The sequence below is a fragment of the Vulpes vulpes genome, chromosome 1 (assembly GCF_048418805.1).
Source record: "Vulpes vulpes isolate BD-2025 chromosome 1, VulVul3, whole genome shotgun sequence".
In the NCBI taxonomy this organism is placed as follows: Eukaryota; Metazoa; Chordata; class Mammalia; order Carnivora; family Canidae; genus Vulpes; species Vulpes vulpes.
This window is the reverse complement of record NC_132780.1, coordinates 6729851-6748340: the sequence shown is the minus strand read 5'-3', so window position 1 is coordinate 6748340 and position 18490 is coordinate 6729851. Positions and strand designations below refer to the sequence as shown.

The following is an 18490-nucleotide window of genomic DNA, read 5'->3' as shown; positions in this document are numbered from 1 at the left end:
CATTGCTGCACTGTTCTCAATAGCCAAAACAAAAATAACCCAGATGTCCATCAACTGGAGAAAGTGCTTTATTTTCACAATAAGATACTTACCATATAGCAATCAAAATGAACTGCAGTGTCACACAACAGTATAGAAAATCTTATAATAATAAAAAAATAAAATCTTATAATATTAGAAGAAATGGTAAATTCCAAAGATTATGTATAATTAACCTACTTATAAAGTGAAAAATAGATGAAAATATACTTTTTAGCAATACATATGAATGTAGTAAAACTACATAAAAGCAAAGCAAAGGATTAACGAACATAGGATTCAGGGTGATACTTGATCCATTGGAAGAAGTAGGGGCCAGGAAGGGGTTATATATAATTACATATAGGTTATTATCAAGGTTATAGATATTATATTGGGTAGTGGACTCATGGGTGCTTATAACATTATTTAAAGTAAATTATTGATCAGTTTAGGATAAATTATATTGTGACAAATGAGTCCAAAATCTTAGTGACTTACAACAAGGCAATATTTCTCATAATCACATCCATTGTAAGTTGGAAGCTGTTCTGTTCCATATCATCTTTATTCTAGGACCTAGGTTGAAGAAGCAGCACTTCATAGAACATGGCAGTCTCGTGGCAGAGGGAAAAGAGATAGTGAAACCATTCAACAGCTCTGAACTGGCATATGTAACTTTTACACATTTCCATGCCTGATATCAGTGGAAAAGTACAATCCTGGAAATACAGGAAAGTACAATCCTGATAATATAATATCAAAATCAACCACAGTAACCAACTAAATAACCCAATATACACCCTGACTGGACTTGACAAGCATGGTTGTTGTTTATATAACTATGTGCACCTGAGGGGCACCTGGCTGGCACAGTCAGTGGAGTAACCTTGATCCCAGGGTTGTAAATTCGAGCCCTACATTGGGTGTAGAGATTATTTAAAATCTTTAAAAAGGGGATCCCTGGATGGCTCAGCGGTTTGGTGCCTGCCTTCGGCCCAGGGCGTGGTCCTGGAGTCGGAATCGAGTCCACCTTGGGCTCCCTGCATGGGGCCTGCTTCTCCCTCTGCCTGTGTTTCTGCCTCTCTCTCTCTGTGTCTCTCATGAATAAATAAATAAAACCTTTAAAAAAATAAAAAATAATCTTTAAAAAGGAAAAAAAAAGCCTATGTGCAGCTGAGGTAAAAATATCAAATAAAACCCAGATAAAGTTTAACCATAGATAAAGTTAAGAGGCATGGATGTGATATCTACATTTATTTTCAAATGAATTGCATTCCTGATATTTCTCAACTCCAAACGATGTCCTAAAACTCAAGTCCAAACGATGTCCTAAAACTCGAGTCCAAATGGTGTCCTAAAATTGACCTACTTCCTAAGCCTGGGATTAAGATATAATATCTGTAAATCAGAATTTTCAAATGAAATTCTGATGCAAGTGTACATTTAGTTGTCCTATGATTTTCACAGAGTGAGTTGGAAGTCTCCATTTGTGTATGGACTGTGTCCCAAGAATTACGTAAGAGTTTGTAAGGTTTTACTGAAAAGAAGGATGGGTACATGCTTTATTTAATCATATTACATTAGCTTCTCTCTTTGAATTTAATGTAGTGGGCCTCAAAGTGTGCTGAAAGGCAATGTATATTTTGGTTAGTTTTGTTTGTGAGGAAGTTTGATTAGTTTGATTTCTGTACGGCAGGGGAAATGGGCAAGATCTCTAATAAGAGAGAATCCTATGTCCTATTGATCCCTACCCGGCCTAGTGAAAAGTCCTTTCACCAGGAAGTGAATGGGGATTGAGTGTGCTGCATCATGCTAAAATATGGAGGGCAGAGGCCAAGATCCTTGTGGAAGAAGATTATTTCCAGTTCAGAAGTGTGAAAATGAAGGGAGAAAGGAAATAAAGGATCGGTGCTATTTTAAGATTAAAATAAACCTTCAGGACTTGTGAAGTCTTTAGCACACTTGAAATTAAATGTAAAAAAATATAGGCTACATCAAAATTATTTTTATATATCTACATAAAACTGTGTTGAGTATTAAACCTACCGAATTGAATTTTAGAGACATTGGATGATAAATGGTAATTTTCATACTGTAGTTCTCATATCTTAAAGCCTATACACAGGTCCGAAATATTTGGAGACCCTTGATTAGTACACAGGTATCAGGCTGTATGCACATTGTACATCATTATTTTTATCCTTTTCTCAACCCTGACCCATGTCTCTAAAATTTCCCCACCCTTAATGACTGAAGGGTTTTTTTCTTTTTTTTCTCTTTTTAAAAATTGAGGTATAACTTACATAGGCAAAATATAAAAATCTTAACTATGCATCGTATGTATATAATTGTGTATTTACTACCCAGATCAAGAAATAGAGTATTTCCATTCTCTCAGAAAGTTCCCTTGGCTTCCTTCCAAACACTAACCATTCCTATCTGAGATAATCATTTTTCTGACTTCCATTTCCATAGATTAGTTTTGCTTGTTTTAGAACTTTTTATAAGTGGAATCAGACAGTGTTTTTGGTGTCAAGCTTCATTTGTTTAGATACTGTGAGACTCATCCATTTTGTTGTGGTAGCAGTAGTTTATTTTTATTGCTGAGTAAGCAAACCATAATTTGTTTATCAAGTCAGCTGTTGATGAACAATTAGCTTATTTCAGGTTTGGGAATATTACAAGTAAAGAAAGCTACTGTGAACATTTGGATACAAGTCTTTGTATAGATCTGTTTTCATTTCTCTTAGATAAATACCTACGAGTGGATTGGATGTATCCTACCAAATGTATGTGTTTATGAAAGTTCTTAATTTTTGATACTGTTAATTCAGTGAGTAGATTCATTTTTCTTAGCTTTGGCAAGCCATGGAAAATTAGCCACTAATTAATTAAATATACTGATAACTTTGTATACCAACAAATACTGATGAACATCAAGCTGCACTGGCAGCTGCTTTGGACAGAGTGCCAGTGGAAAAGCTAACACAAAGCTTCAGCAGCTGTTTCTGGAGCATAGTTAATGACTGTTTTAGTATTCCCAGAGAACCAGGTGCTGCTTCTCCTCTAACTAAATTTAACAACTGAAAGCAACATGAGCAGCCATTTTATGTAATACTCCCAATATAGCCTCTGTTAAATGAGCTTGGTAGAGAGCTATGCTATGACCAGTGCCCCCTTCCAAAGTTGTTTCTTACCATTGATAATACCTCTGCATGTTTTAGAGAGGTCGAAGTCACACAAAAATTTGTTATATTAGCTTCAACCTTTGTGAGATTTTACTTTCTTGCTGCATAGTGGACAATAACTTTGTAAGATCTGGTATCTAATGTACAAGTGTGATTTTTGCTATGTCTGGGAGTTGCTCGAAGGGGCAAATACTGAGGGTAAAGAATAAGCCATAAATGTTATCTAAAATGTGAGGCACCGAAACTAATCTGATCTTTAAGTCAAAACAATAAAGTGAAGGTGGACACAAATGGTGAATGAGTTTGCAGCAGAAGGCAGTAAGGCATATTCCACAGGGTGACTAATGCCCTCATGTGAGAGGTAGAGGAGGAGCACCTCTGAATAAAAGAATTTATCTTTTGCACTTTCTTTTTTTTTAAATTTTTTTTAAAAAATTTTTTATGATAGTCACACAGAGGGAGAGAGAGAGAGGCAGAGACATAGAGGGAGAAGCAGGCTCCATGCACTGGGAGCCCGACGTGGGATTCGATCCCAGGTCTCCAGGATCGCACCCTGGGCCAAAGGCAGGTGCTAAACCGCTGCGCCACCCAGGGATCCCCTCTTTTGCACTTTCTTAAACACGGGTCTAATCTTTATTTAGTATACTCGCCAAGGTGGAACAAACAGGTACTACAGGAGGGAGATTATAGCCAGCCTTGAAATTTTCATTAAGGATGTAAATGTGATCTTTTTTTTTTTTTTAAGATTTTATTTATTTATTCATGAGAGACACAGAGAGAGGCAGAGACACAGGCAGAGGGAGAAGCAGGCTCCTTCAGGGGAGCCTGATGTGGGACTCAGTCCCAGGACCTCAGGATAATGACCTGAGCCAAAGGCAGATAGATGCCTAACCACTGAGCCACCCAGGTGCCCCTGTGATCTTATTTTCTTGGGAGTCTGTGGTCACATTAATTATAATACAAAAAGCCACTTAGTGATTTATTCAACGACCAAGTAAATATCCCATTACATCTGTTTTTTAAAGTAGTGCTTCTTAAAAAAAAAAAAAAAAAGTAGTGCTTCTCAAATTGTAGTGAAATACAAGGTTTTTTTCTTTCCTTTTTTAAATTCTGCAATCTATTGTGAACCAAGAATTTTGGAAAATATAATAAATATAAATTGCTTGAGGAGTGCCTGGGTGACCCAGTTGGTTAACCATCTGCTTTTAGCTCAGGTCTGATCCCAGGATCCTGGGATTGAGCCCCCACATCAGGCTCTCTGTTCAGCAGGGAGCCTGCTTCTCCCTTTCCCCCCTGCTCATACTCTCTCTCTCTCTCTCAAATAAAATCTTTATAAATAAACAAACAAATAAATAAATAAAGCTTGAAAAAGAAAAAAGACCTACAAAACACAAGCTCTAATTTTTTTTAGCTTTAGCTTTAACAGACATAAAATTAGATTTTCATAAATATAACCAGAACAAACATAACGTAGGGAAAAAAGAAAATATAAATAACTTTTCACATTGTTCATTAACATGTGCATAAGAATTAATGATATGCAGAATTACTATTACACTCATAATTTTTTGTAAGTCCATAATCATAAGCAAATGAAATATGAAGGAAATAGCAATTCTCCCTATGGTGTCTATATGCACACTTTGAACATAGTACATAATATTTTTCAGCGTTTCTATGTCAAATGAGCTGTTTAAGTTGTAGAGTAGGAACTTCTCTCCTGTGCCACCCAACCCCCCCAATCCATCTTTCACTCTTAAATCTGTCCACAGGCCCCAGAGTGTATGTACTCTTTCTTCTACCTTAGTAAGAAATGTTCCACTTAAAGTATCACCAGCCTCTGCCACTTCCAAGAGTCTCACCTACCTCACAGGTTCACCTGGGGTTCCTCTCAAGAGTGATTCCTGTCCTAAAGCATTGTCCTCTTTCCCTCTAGAGAATCTGATTTGCAGGTATCTTTAGTTCTGTGATTTTTGCCCATGTTTTAAGCCAGACACATTGTCTCTTTACCTGAATCTTCACTCTGGGATTCAAGTTTGTATCTTTTCTATAGGAAGTAAATTATCTGGTGGTGGAAGCTTGCATTAGGCACAATAGACAGCCTCAGTCTATCTTTTGTCTGCTGATTTCCACCATAAATGTTGGAAGAATTCAATATTTTATTTCCCAGCCTACTTGTAATTAAGGGCAGCCATGTATCATGAATCTGGCTATTAGATACAAGCAGAAATATTTAGGGCTGAGGGTATTTAAAAACATTTGCTTTCTTAATAAAAGGGACATAATCAGCTAGCACAGTCCTTCCCCTTCATTTTTGCTAAACAGTAAAGACCAACCTTGAGTCTCTTATAAAGTATCATTCCCAGGCACCTGGGTGGCTCAGTAGTTGAGCATCTGCCTTCGCTCAGGGCATGATCCTGGGGTCCTAGGATCTAGTCCTGCATCGGGCTCCCCATAGGGGAGCCTGCTTCTGCCAGAAAGGAAAAAAATATAACTTTACAATGGAAATATCTGGCCATTACCACCTTCACCAAATGATCAAATTTAGCATCACTAACAGTGAAATGACACGACCTCATGTTGCCCCTGATGTAATAGAGCAAGAGGACACAGCATTGTCTCCGTAGTATCCTTACCAAATGTGTCTGCAGGGACACTTGGCTGCTGCACAGTAGGGTAACCGACTAAGGGAGTGCTGTGCTTTTGGGGGGCGCCCGGGACTGGGAATGAATTCTCAGCCGAAACCTGAACACGCAAACTCGACCAGGAAGGATCGTGGGACGGGCTGAACAGCCCGGGTCCAGGAGGCCAATTAGTTCTTGGTGTGGCCGGGAGTCGTCTGCTCCTGATCCCGCTCTCAGAGCGCGGTGGCTCCTTGTGGAGAGGACTCTGGACTGTCTGCTTTTCGGCTTTTAACTGCCGTTCCTGGAGGCCTCTGAGCATTTCCCGGTTTGGAGCGAGGGCTGTTGCACACGGGTTAACTTAGAGGGCTCGGGATGTACAGGTGGCCGCCCGCCCACCCTGTCCTCCCCGGTGGGCTACGTTTCCCAGAAGCCTCCACGGTCCACTGTTTTTTACTCCTCAGCAGCTGCTCTTGCTGCGTGGACCTGTCGCTCGCCCAGGTGCTCAGGATGCTCAGGCAAGGCCGGGCTGTCGGTACTGGCCTTCGCTGAAGCCGAGGAGCGCGAGGCGACGCTCGGCAGAGGGGCTGGATTTTTCCTGCCCTGGACTACATTTTCCTGGGGGCTCTGCGGCATTTGCCACTTCCGGCCGAAGTTGGCCGGGTGGTGAGGTGGCGGGAGTTGGGGCGCGAGGGGTCGGGGATTCCGGGTGGCCTGACACACCGGTTTGGGGCGGATTCGACCAGACCGGAGTGTGAGGACCCGGGAGAAGTGCGCGGCGAGGGGCTCCGAGGGCGCGGCCTGAGTCCTACACGTGAGTGGCTGTCGGGCTTGTCCAGGCTGCAGGCTCGCGCTTGAAACGTAAAAGATGGTGGGGAGGCTGGGACTGTCGAGGCCGCTACTCTTCGCTCGCGGGAGGGAGGCGTCAGCCGCGCATCTGGCGTGGGCGCCTGGTGTCAGGCTGGCTCTGTCGGAGGTCAGAGGTGTCGCTGCTGTGTGACCTCCACTGTCCTGCGCCCAGTGCCCGCGGGGCGGCGGTTAGCACAGCACGAGGGGCCCCCTCCCGCCCAGTGCCAGAGCCCAGGGGCCGGCCGCGTCGGAGACGCCTTTGGGGCTAGAACTGGAAAGGCGCGCGCTGTGGACCTTCTTGGTCGACGTTGAGCGGGGTCATTGAGTGGAGGGTTCTGGGGCAATCTCAGACCCCGCCTACCTTTGGAGCCTTTTTTGCCCCGGTTGGATTCAGGATCCCAGCCGCAGCTGACACAGGGTCTGCCGCTCCGTCCTCAGCGGTGAGTGGCCTTCTCCCCGCGGCTATTTCTGGTGTCCTGGGGTGCTTCAGAGCTTGGGCCTGGAAGCCCTTCCTTCCACTTCCCTGTGCCCTTTATCCTGAGGCCTCAGGGGATCCAGGCCCAGAGCCCATCCAGTTTTAGAGGACAAGATGTGGGATTCTGATACATCCATGTAGGTTGTGTTTTAGAGCCACAAATCTGGGCTCAGTGTAGGATACAGGGTCTGGAAGAACCCAGTCAGGGGCACACCTGGGTAGCTCAGTGGTTGAGCGCCTGCCTTGGGCCCAGGTGTGATCCTGGGGTCCCAGGATCGAGTCCAACATCGGGCTCCCAGCATGGAGCCTGCTGCCCTCTCTGCCTGTGTCTCTGCCTCTGGGTGTGTGTGTGTCTCTCATAAATAAATAAAATCTTAAAAAAAAAAAAAAAAAAAAAAAACAGAAGAATAAGAACCCAGTCATGCTCCTATGGAAGAAGGCGGCCATATTCTGGGGTTCTTTCCCAGGACGCCCATCTGGGCCCCTAAGGTTGCCTGCTTTGTGTGATGATAGGAGTGGGGATGGGGTTACAGGCTTCTTTGGTTTTGGGCTCACTCTCCATGCTTGGAGTGGAGCCAGGGTTTGCTCTTACTTGGCTTCCTCTGAGCTCTGGGAAGGGTCTGTTGTCTCATAGTTTCTTAACCCTTTTCCATCTTTTTTATTCTCTAAGAATCCAGAAGAGGGGAGAAAAGCCACTGCACATCAGAAGTCATGGCAGAGGTAAGTTGTATTTGGCACTCTCTTCTTGGAAGGAGCTTCCTGGTTTTCAAAACAATATCCTATTTCAGGATTCTACCCAAAAGACTTACAATAGTGATTTGGAAAAAGGGTAAGAGAGAAGGAAACCAGATTTATGGAGTTTTCCTAAACCAGACAGGAGTCTAAACCAGGATTGTCTGCTTTGCATACAACATCTCATTAATCTAGAATTTCCATTTCCTTGGACTTCATTCATTCCCAGAATAGTTGTGACAGATGTGCCTCACTGATTTAGCAGGGGAAGATAAAGAACAGTATGGAGTTACTTACTTCAGTCTCCCTCGTGTCTTTGTTGTTTGCTTCAGAGTCATGTGCCTATTTGCTTCCCCAAAAGAATTTTTTTTGCTTCCAAATTTCTTAACAGCCTGCAAGACCTGCCTGCCCTGTCAGCTCTACATATTTTTTCCTCCCCAAGATAGAAATAACCTAATTCCTCTCTAATGACTAAAGTAATATAGGATTCTTGCAGTAAATTTAAAACTTGAGAAAGTTTAAGAAAGTTTCTCACCTCTGGTCCCACCATCTAGAGATAGTCATGATTAATATTTTCAAATTGTGTCTGTACATACATGTAGGTATGTACTTTTGTTTTCAGAATCGGATCCTGCTGCTGATAGAAGCAACTAACTTATTGTTTACTTTAAGCCACTTATAATTTGAAGTTCTTTACATGTGTTGTCTTGTTGAATCCACATTAACAACCCTGTGAAAAGGGTGTGACTGTATTTCTTCTTCTGTATGCATTTTTTTTTCCTTCATATTTTAACCTCTCTGAAATCAGGACTGATTTTATAGTTCCTGGTAAGTCATAGTTTCATTGATGGCATTTTTTTTTCTTTCCTGGTGTATAAAGTAATGGTGGCTTTACAATCAGTGGTATCTCAGAATTGATGAAATATGGTATTATTCTAAGTTGACAGATGAGGAAATAGATTCTTTTAGGTCACTCAAATTCGAAAGATTCTGTTAGGTCACTTCAAAATCCTAGTACAACTGGGATCCTACTTGTCAAAGAGTGTTATCTTTTTTGGTTTATGTACAAGTTTGTATGTTAAGCTTATTCTCTGTCATTTGTAAGTTGTTTTACAAATATTTTTTCTGGGGCACCTGGGTGACTCAGTCGGTTAAGCATTTGCCTTTGGGCCAGGTCATGATCTCAGGATCCTGGAATTAGGGCCCCACGTAGGGCTCCCTGCTCAGTGGGGAGTCTGCTTCTCCCACTCTCTGCCCCTCCTCCCCCCACTCATACTCTCTCAAATAAATAAATCGCATCTTTTTAAAAAAATTACTTTTCGGACGCCCGGATGGCTCAGCAGTTTAGCGCCACCTTCAGCCCAGGGCCTGATCCTGGAGACCCCAGATCGAGTCCCACGTCAAGCTCACTGCATAGAACCTGCTTCTCCCTCTGCCTCTGCCTCTGCCTCTGTCTCTCTCTCATGAATAAATAAATAAAATATTTTTTTTTTAAAATTACTTTTCCACAGCTAATCTATTTTGTACATGTTTTATTTTTTTTTTATTTTTTTTTATTTTTATTTATTTATGATAGTCACAGAGAGAGAGAGAGAGGCAGAGACACAGGCAGAGGGAGAAGCAGGCTCCATGCACCGGGAGCCCGACGTGGGATTCGATCCGAGGTCTCCAGGATCGCGCCCTGGGCCAAAGGCAGGCGCTAAACCACTGCGCCACCCAGGGATCCCTTGTACATGTTTTAGATTCAGAGTTTTCAAAAATGTATTCTTCCTATATGTCATGGCCTTCCCTACTACAAATACAGAAGTCATTCAGGGGCAATTGGGTGGCTCAATCAGTTAAGCATATGACTCTTGATTTCAGCTCAGGTCATCATGATTTCAGGGTTGTGGGGTTGAGTCCCATATCAGGCTCCATGCTCAGCACAGAGTCTGCTTGAGACTCTCTCTTTCTTTCCCCTCTCCCTGCTTGTATTCTCTAAATAAACAAATAAATATATAAAATCTTAACCAAAAAAAAGTCATACAAACTTTCCTAAAGTACTTTGTTTTTTGCTCAATTTAATCTTTAAACATCTGGTGTGAGATATGACCAGCAAATGTTGGCTGTAAAATTCCTAACTTGGGGTGTTTAGATTTTTCTTTTCTGATACTTTGGAGTAGTCAGTTTTAAAGAATGGCATAATATTTGTAGTATGTTCAGAGTTTTTTCCTTGGATGTGTCTGAGTGTGGCTTTTCATTCTGGTTGGTTCTCAAGGGTTCCTCTCTCTCAAAAGACTAATAAAATTCTCTTTCCATTCTGGATTAATCTGTTTCTTCTTTTCTCTGACTTTTTTTTTTAATTCTGTGAGAACTTGTTGAGTCTGTCTTCACATTTCCAATCTGGCCAGAACCTTCCTGAGATTCTTAGAGGAGAAACTACACCCTCCCTATCCAATATTAGTACATCTTGGTAAGGAAGGAACTCTAGCTTCCTTTGCCCTAAACCCTTGACAATGGTCCATTTCTTCCTTTATTTCCTCCTCTACTCAGAGTGGTGGATTGTCCTTTCTCTGTATTAATGAGAAGCTATGCACTTAAAAAAAAAAAAAAGTCTTCCCCTATTTTTGCTATGGGACCATGGACTTCCTCATAACTTCCTATATATAATTTGTTCTCTACAAGATTTGCAAACATGATAGTAATGGAAATTCAGGTGGATAGTGCATTGTGCTCGAATTGGGCTCCCTGGCTCTACTTTTACTCTTTGCCAATAAAATAGTCCAGTTATGACACTTCCTTTATTAAGTGAATTATTTTCAGGACAAAGTTCTCTTTCACGTTTATTATACATTTATTATAAAGTACATTCCTATATTTACTGGAGCACCAGTCCTAGTATTGGAATAAAGCAGTAAGTAAGGATGCAATAAGTCCTGCCAGGGATGACCTGTCAGCCAAGACCTTTCTGTCCTGGCCTCTTTGGACTTCTCCAGTATCACTTCTGTCTACCCCTTCCCCAGAATCCCTCACCAGTTACCTGTCTGCTCCTCAGACATACAGGCTATGTAGTTCATTTCCTTCTCTACCTTCCCCTTATCCTGTGCTCTACTTGGAATGCTCTTCAGTCTGTTTTTGTTTGTTGGAATCCTTTTTTTTCTGGGCCCCAGAAACTTCTGTGTGTTTCATGAAACTTTCACATACCCCTTAATCTAAATAAGTTGCTATTTCCTCATTTCCCCTAGCAAGATTCATCTGCCTGTAATTAGAGGTAATTTATCCTGCTTAGAATCCCTCACCTGTGAGAACAAGTCAAAATGTCTCATGATGTGATCCTTCTTTTCAGTCTCATTTCTCTGCTCCTTCTCACTCTACTCTAGCAGTTCCCATAATGCACAGTGCTATCTGCTGGCTATATTGCACAAGAAACACAAGAAGGGATATATCCCATACCACTGCTTTCTCTGGATTCTGTGAAGCCTGCTTCAGTCTCTTGATTATGCCTGGTGACTGAATGACTATGCTGCATCTGTCACAGTTCTTATCACACTATATTGTAACTGACTATTTTTGTAACTAACTTTTTAAAACTGCTTTTTTATTCAATACCGAATAGTGACAAATGTATAAGGTATGAAAAGTAGCTAAACATCCATATTTAAGATGTAAAATGTTGATTATTGTTAAAAACCCTGTCTGGAAAAAAATAAATAAATAAAAATAAATAAATAAAAACCCTGTCTGGGCCATAAGTCATCCCAGTCCAGTCCCTAGAGGTAACTTCTGAATTTTGTGTTTTTCATTCCCTTGCTTTTCTTTACAGTTAACCATATGTGTTTGTTTTTATTTTTATTTATTTATTTATTTTTAAGATTTTATTTATTCATGAGAGACACATATACAGAGAGAGAGAGGCTCAGAGACACAGGCAGAGAGAGAAGCAGGCTCCATGGAGGGAGCCCGATGTGGGACTTGACCCGGGTCTCCAGGATCACGCCCTGGGCCAAAGGTGGCGCTAAACCACTGAGCCACCCGGGCTGCCCTGTTTTTATTTTTAAATTTGATCTAAGTAAAATTATACAGTTTGGAATCTTCTGCTATGTGATTATCTGTCTCTTAGTATATATTCAGGAGGAGATCATTCACATTGTTAATTTACTATATAACCATCCATTGTATAAATATATATCTATCTTTTATATTACAGACACTACTCCTGTGAACATTCTTGAACTTGTATCATGTACAAGAATTTCTCTGGGTATATAACTAGGAATAGAATTCTTGGGTCAGGGCAGCCTGGGTGGCTCAGCGGTTTAGACGCCTGCCTTCCGCCCAGGGTGTGATCCTGGAGTCCTGGGTTTGAGTCCTGCGTCGGGCTCCCTGCATGGAGCCTGCTTGTGTCTCTGCCTCTCTCTCTCTCTCTCTCTCTCTATCTCTGTGTGTGTGTGTGTGTGTGTGTGTGTGTGTGTCATGAATAAATAAATAAAATCTTAAAAAAAGAATTCTTGGGTCATAGAATATATGCATCTTTGGCCTTACTAGACACTCCACAATTGTTTTCCAGTGTTTATAATCATTTTTAAACCCTGTTATTTCATACTCTCATCAGTACTTGATATTGTTAGACTTTTAAGTTTTTACCTATTTGATGGGTATGCATTGATATAGTATTCTGATTTTAAAATTGCATATTTTGGTATGCTAAATGAGGTTGAGGCCCTTTTCATGATTTCTCTTCTCTGAAGTACTGTTTCATGTCATTTTCTAATTTTTCTATTGAGTTTTAGATTTCCAAGGTTTTTTTGTTGTTGTTCCTTTTAATGCTTTGTAAGTATTTCTTGAATATTATAGATTGTCATCCTTTGTCAGTTATGTGTGCTATACATGCTTTCTCTCAGTTTGTGGCTTGACTTCTAATGTTAAATGGTGGTAGAAATTCTCGGTTGTAATGCCATCACATTTAACAGTTTTCCTTTCCTTTACTAATTTATTTAGGTCTAGTTTAGGAAATATCTTCCTCTATGAGTAAAGGTACTCTCCCATGTTTTCTATGAATGATACTGTTTTGCTTTTTGTGTTTCATTCTTTAACTCACTTTGGATTGATTTTAGGATATGATATATGGTAGAGGTCCAGTTTAACCTTTTCCATTTGGATAATTAATATCCTAATATCATTTTTCTCTAGTGTTCTGTTTCTCTGTCTCTGCACCGAAACCACATTGTCTTAATTAAGACAGCTTTATAATAATGTTTGATACTTGGTAAGTCATATTCCTCTACTGTAGTCTTATTCTCTAGGAGTCTGTAAGCTATGTTTTGGCCTTTGGCTTCTCCATATAAATTTTAGAATTGGCTGATCAAGTTTGTAGAAATCCAGTTGGCGTATCAATTTGTACTGCATTGACTCTGATCAGTTTGGGGAAAGTTGGCATTTTCTATAGTAGTAAGTCTTCCTCTCCCTCTAGCTGGTATTACTCTGCTTATTTAGGTCTTATATTATGGTTGTAATTAGAGTCGTATATGTCTTTTATTAATTTCATTCTTAAGTATTTTTATATTTTGTGTTTTTTAAATTGTATTAATTTTAAACATTAAACCTCATTTTCTTATTGTTCCTGGTGTACAGACATGAAACTGATTTTTAGATACTGATTTTATATCCATCCAACTTGCTGATTGCTCATTTATTCTGATATCTTTTTTTTCTTAAAGATTTTATTTATTTATTCATAAGAGACCAGAGAGAGAGGCAGAGACATAGGCAGAGGGAGAAGCAGGCTCCTCAGAGGGAGCCCAATGCGGGACTCGATCCCAGAACCCTGGGATCACGCCCTGAGCCAAAGACAGACACTCAACCGCTAAGCCACTCAGGCATCCCTCATTTATTCTGATACCTTATAGATTCTTTTGGATTTGGAGTCATCTAACTACATAATCATATCATTGATAAGTGAGGATATTTTTTGTCTGTAAATAATTGTATTATTTTAAAATATTGATCTTTTCCTTTTTTAAGTTCCTTATTCTAAACCTTGCCTTACTGCACTGGTTTTCCTTGATAAGATGGAGAGAGGCTTCAAGTGCAGTGTTACATTAATCATAAACTTCACTTCATGGAATGTTATCATTGGTCTGAGCAAGGGGCCATCTTCTTGTTCTGATTATTTATTCACGTCTTATCTTCCATTCCATTTGCCCACCCCCTGGCAATCCTATTAATGTGCATCTTTATTAGCATGAGTTCATGCAAAATGATTGTTTTATGTTAAGACCCAATGTGATGTTTTTCTGAATCCTCCAGATGTGGTTGAGAAGAGTGTTACTTGACTTAGCTGTATTATTCTATATGTGGCAATTAAATCAGGTTTGTTAATTTTGTTATTTTTTGTAATTTAAATAATTTCTGTTTTTACTGATTTGTTGTGCCTATCAGTTATTTCAAGTGATGTGTTCTGTCATAATGATTAGGATTTATCATAATTTTGTTCTTCTTTATTTTATGTGTGTGTATGTGTGTCTATATATAATACATATTTATTTTTTATTAGGGAAGCATACAAGTTGTATTTTCACTTTTTACCTCCAGTCTTTCTGAATATTTATGTTTTGGATGTGTTTCTTGTAAACAGCATATATCTGGGCTTTGATCTTTGACTTTTATCTTTTAATGAGATCATTTAGCCCATTAATATTAATTGCTGATATAAGGGCATCTAGCTGGCTCAGTCAGTGGAGCATGTGACTCTTGATCATAGGATTATAAATTCAAGCCCTATGTTGGCTGTAGAGATTACTTAAAAATAAGATCTTTTTTAAAAAATTACTGATAGGGGATCCCTGGGTGGCGCAGCGGTTTGGCGCCTGCCTTTGGCCCGGGGCGTGATCCTGGAGACCCGGGATCGAGTCCCACATCGGGCTCCCGGTGCATGGAGCCTGCTTCTCCCTCTGCCTGTGTCTCTGCCTCTCTCTCTATCTCTCTGTGACTATCATAAATAAAAATAAAAATTAAAAAAATAATAATAAAAAATTACTGATACAATTGAAAGTATCATTATTGGCTTAGTTTGTGCTTTTTTTTCTACCTTTTCTGTATTTCTTTAATCTCATTTCACCTCTTTGTGAATTTGGAAGCTATAAACTAATTTCATTTATTTTGTGGTTACCTAAGACATTTTTTTTAAGATTTTATTTATTTATTCATGATTGACAGAGAGAGAGAGAGAGAGAGGCAGAGACACAGGCAGAGGGAGAAGCAGGCTCTATGCCGGGAGCCCGACGCGGGCTCGATCCTTGGGCCAAAGGCAGGCACCAACCACTGAGCCACCCAGGGATCCCTACCTAAGAAATTTTAATGCATTTTAACTTACCAATATCCAAAACTAAAGAACGTCTTTATGCCCTTGCTAAATAGTATAAGGAACTAGGATAATCTGACTAAACAACTTATATTGTTGTCAGATATTTTAATTCTACCCTCTTTTTAACCCATAAAACATTTTTAGTATTTTATATATTTGAATATTAGCTTAGGTTATCCATTTATTTACCACTTTCTTTGTTCATTATTCTTATATCTTAAACCCTCTATCTTGGTATCACTTTTCTTCAGACGGAAGTACATATTTTAATGGGTTTCTAGGGCATTTGGTTTTGGGTTTTTTGAAAATGTCTTGATTTGCCCCCATTTGTGAAAGATAATTTTCTTTCAGTTGACAGCCTGCTGTTTTATGGTTTATATTGTTTCTATTGAATAATCATAGTCAATCAGACTGGTGTTTCTGTGTAGATAATCTGTCTTTAATCTCAAATTGCTTCTTTTTTTTTTAAGATTTTATTTATTTACTCATGAGAGACACAGAGAGAGGCAGAGACATAGGCAGAGGGAGAAGCAGGCTCCATGCAGGAAGCCCAATGTGGGACTCAATCCTGGGACGCCAGGATCACTCCCTGAGCCAAAGGCATACGCTCAACCACTGAGCCACCCAGGCGTCCCTTTCAAATTGCTTCTAACATATCCTCTTTTAGTGTTCAGCAGTTTTGATATAATTGTCTAGGGTTTCTTTTTATTTATTCTCCTTGAGACTCATTGGGCTTCTGAATAAGACTCATTGGCTTTCTTATGCTAGTTCTGAAAATTTCTTATACATTAGGTCTTTTTTTTATTTTTCAAGTAAGTTTTATGCCCAACTTGAGGCTTGAACTCATGACCCTAAGATCGAGAGTCACATGTTCTATTGACTAAGCCAGCTAGATACCTCCAATAGGTCTTTAGTTACTGCCTTTTCTCAGTTCTTTTCCTTTTTCCTTTCAGAACTGTGGTTAGATATCTGTTAAACCTTCTTATTTTTTCCTGCCCTCTCTTATGCTTTCCCATATTGTCTTTTTTTTTTTTTTTAATTTATGATAGTTACAGAGAGAGAGAGAGAGAGAGGCAGAGACACAGGCAGAGGGAGAAGCAGGCTCCATGCACCGGGAGCCCGACGTGGGATTCGATCCCGGGTCCTCAGGATTGCGCCCTGGGCCAAAGACAGGCGCTAAACCGCTGCGCCACCCAGGGATCCCTCATATTGTCTTTTTTGATAACATTCTACATAATTTCTTTTTATATCTGTAGTCCAGTAATTTTTTTCTTTGGAGATATTTATTCTAGCCATTGTATGACTTAATTTTAAATATTGGGTTTCTTTGTTCTAGAAATATTTTTTCCTTTGAATCTACCTGTCTATTTTGTGGGGGTTTTTTGTGTTTTTTTTTAAATTTTTATTTATTTATGATAGTCACACAGAGAGAGGCAGAGACACAGGCAGAGGGAGAAGCAGGCTCCATGCACCGGGAGCCAGACGTGGGATTCAATCCCGGGTCTCCAGGATCGTGCCCTGGGCCAAAGGCAGGCGCCAAACCGCTGCGCCACCCAGGGATCCTGTGGTTTTGTTTTTTGCCATCTACCTCCTAGATACCTGTTTTATAGTCTTTGTCATTATCTATGTAATAAATGAATCTTTGCAGGTGTGACATTTTCCCCCTAATATTTTTATTTTTATTATGAAAACTTTAAAATATAATGGAAATTTGAAAAAATTGCATGATTGATTTTCCTGACTCTGATCCTGCAATTATGCCTCTGTGTGTGTTTTATTTTTATATCATTTTTTATTTAGGTGAAATTCACATAACATACAATTAACCATTTATAGTGTACAGTTTAGTGGTGTTTGGTGTTTAGTATATTCACAATGTTGTGCTGTCTTATTATTTTTGACATTTGGGTCATTATCCTTGGAATTCTGTTTGTGGATTCTTGAGCCCTGGTTGAAGGTTGTTCTTCTAGACCAGGTCTGTGTTTGCTTCTGCCAAGAGCACTGCCAAACCAGAGCCACTCTAAAGTAGATTTACAGATGGCAAGTTTTATAGATCACCTTAGTAATGTGCATGTGAGCCACAGACCTGTGGGAGGGCTGACTTGTGGTTATAGTTCCTCAGGGGAAAATGTTTTTTTTCCACCAACTGCCAGGATTCAAATCAGGCTGTTTTCCTTGTAGTCCCCAAGAATGGAAGTGTTGCTTCTACTTTTTCTTTATTTTGTGGGCATGGTCCTGGAGGTCAAATCAGGCTGTTTTCCTTGTAGTCCCCAAGAATGGAAGTGTTGCTTCTACTTTTTCTTTATTTTGTGGGCATGGTCCTGGAGGTCCCTTTACAGGGCAGAACCATTTTTTTTAAGATTTTATATATTCATGAAATACAGAGAGACAGACAGAGGCGGAGACACAGGCAGAGGGAGAAGCAGGCTCCATGCAAGGGAACCCGATGCAGGACTCGATCCCAGGTCCCCAGGATGACACCCTGGGCTGAAGGCAGGCGCTAAACTGCTGAGCCACCCAGGTTGCCCCAGGGCAGAACCATTTAGACTTGCATCTTGACCAGCTATAGGCTTGGTCTCCCCGCTCCCCCATTCTTTGACTGTCAAAGCTCATGGTCATCTTGGTTCAGCAGCGGTTCTTTGATTAATAAGTGTCAGTGGCTCAGCATTCTCCTGTTGGTTCTCAGTTTGATTCAATTTTAGCTTATGAAGATTACTTTCCTTTTTTTTTTTTAAGATTTTATTTATTTATTTGAGAGACAGAGATAATGAGAGAGAGCACGAGCGAGGAGGACCAGAAAAGCAGGAGAAGCAGGCTCACAGGAAGCCTGATGTGGTGCTCAATCCCAGGACCCTCGGATCATGACCTGAGGCACCCAGGCACCCCAGTTACTTTCCTTCTTTACCAGATCATCATTGCATCCTAAAATGTTTTTAATATTCAGAACATTATTTTTCAGTTGGTGATTTGGTCATGGGAACCAGCCCCCTCAAAGCTTGATATCCTGTGATTGTCTCTACTTTTTTTATTTTCCTTCCTGATTCTGAGCTTTTTTAAGGGCAGGTGCTAGATCTAAATCATCATGTCCTCCAAGCGCCCACACAGAGCCAGAGTAATGGGAGATTTTGATATTTTTGGATAAAAGAGTTTTGTTTGCCAAACTGCTTCTTCTCTTCTACTTTTTTTTTTTTTTAATTTTTTTATTTATTTATGATAGTCACAGAGAGAGAGAGAGAGGCAGAGACACAGGCAGAGGGAGAAG

General features: G+C 40.1%; 1 protein-coding gene across 8 annotated transcripts in view; it reads left to right on the top strand.

Annotated features, from left to right (window-relative positions):
• ZNF568 (zinc finger protein 568) overlaps window positions 1-18490 on the top strand; it is an 82449-nt gene that overhangs the window by 51435 nt on the left and 12524 nt on the right. For all 8 annotated transcript variants that reach the window (XM_072747698.1, XM_026010208.2, XM_072747747.1 and 5 more), the window contains one exon: window positions 7825-7874. In XM_072747698.1, the coding sequence (XP_072603799.1) occupies window positions 7825-7874 (50 nt within the window). The remainder of the gene's footprint in view (window positions 1-7824; window positions 7875-18490) is intronic.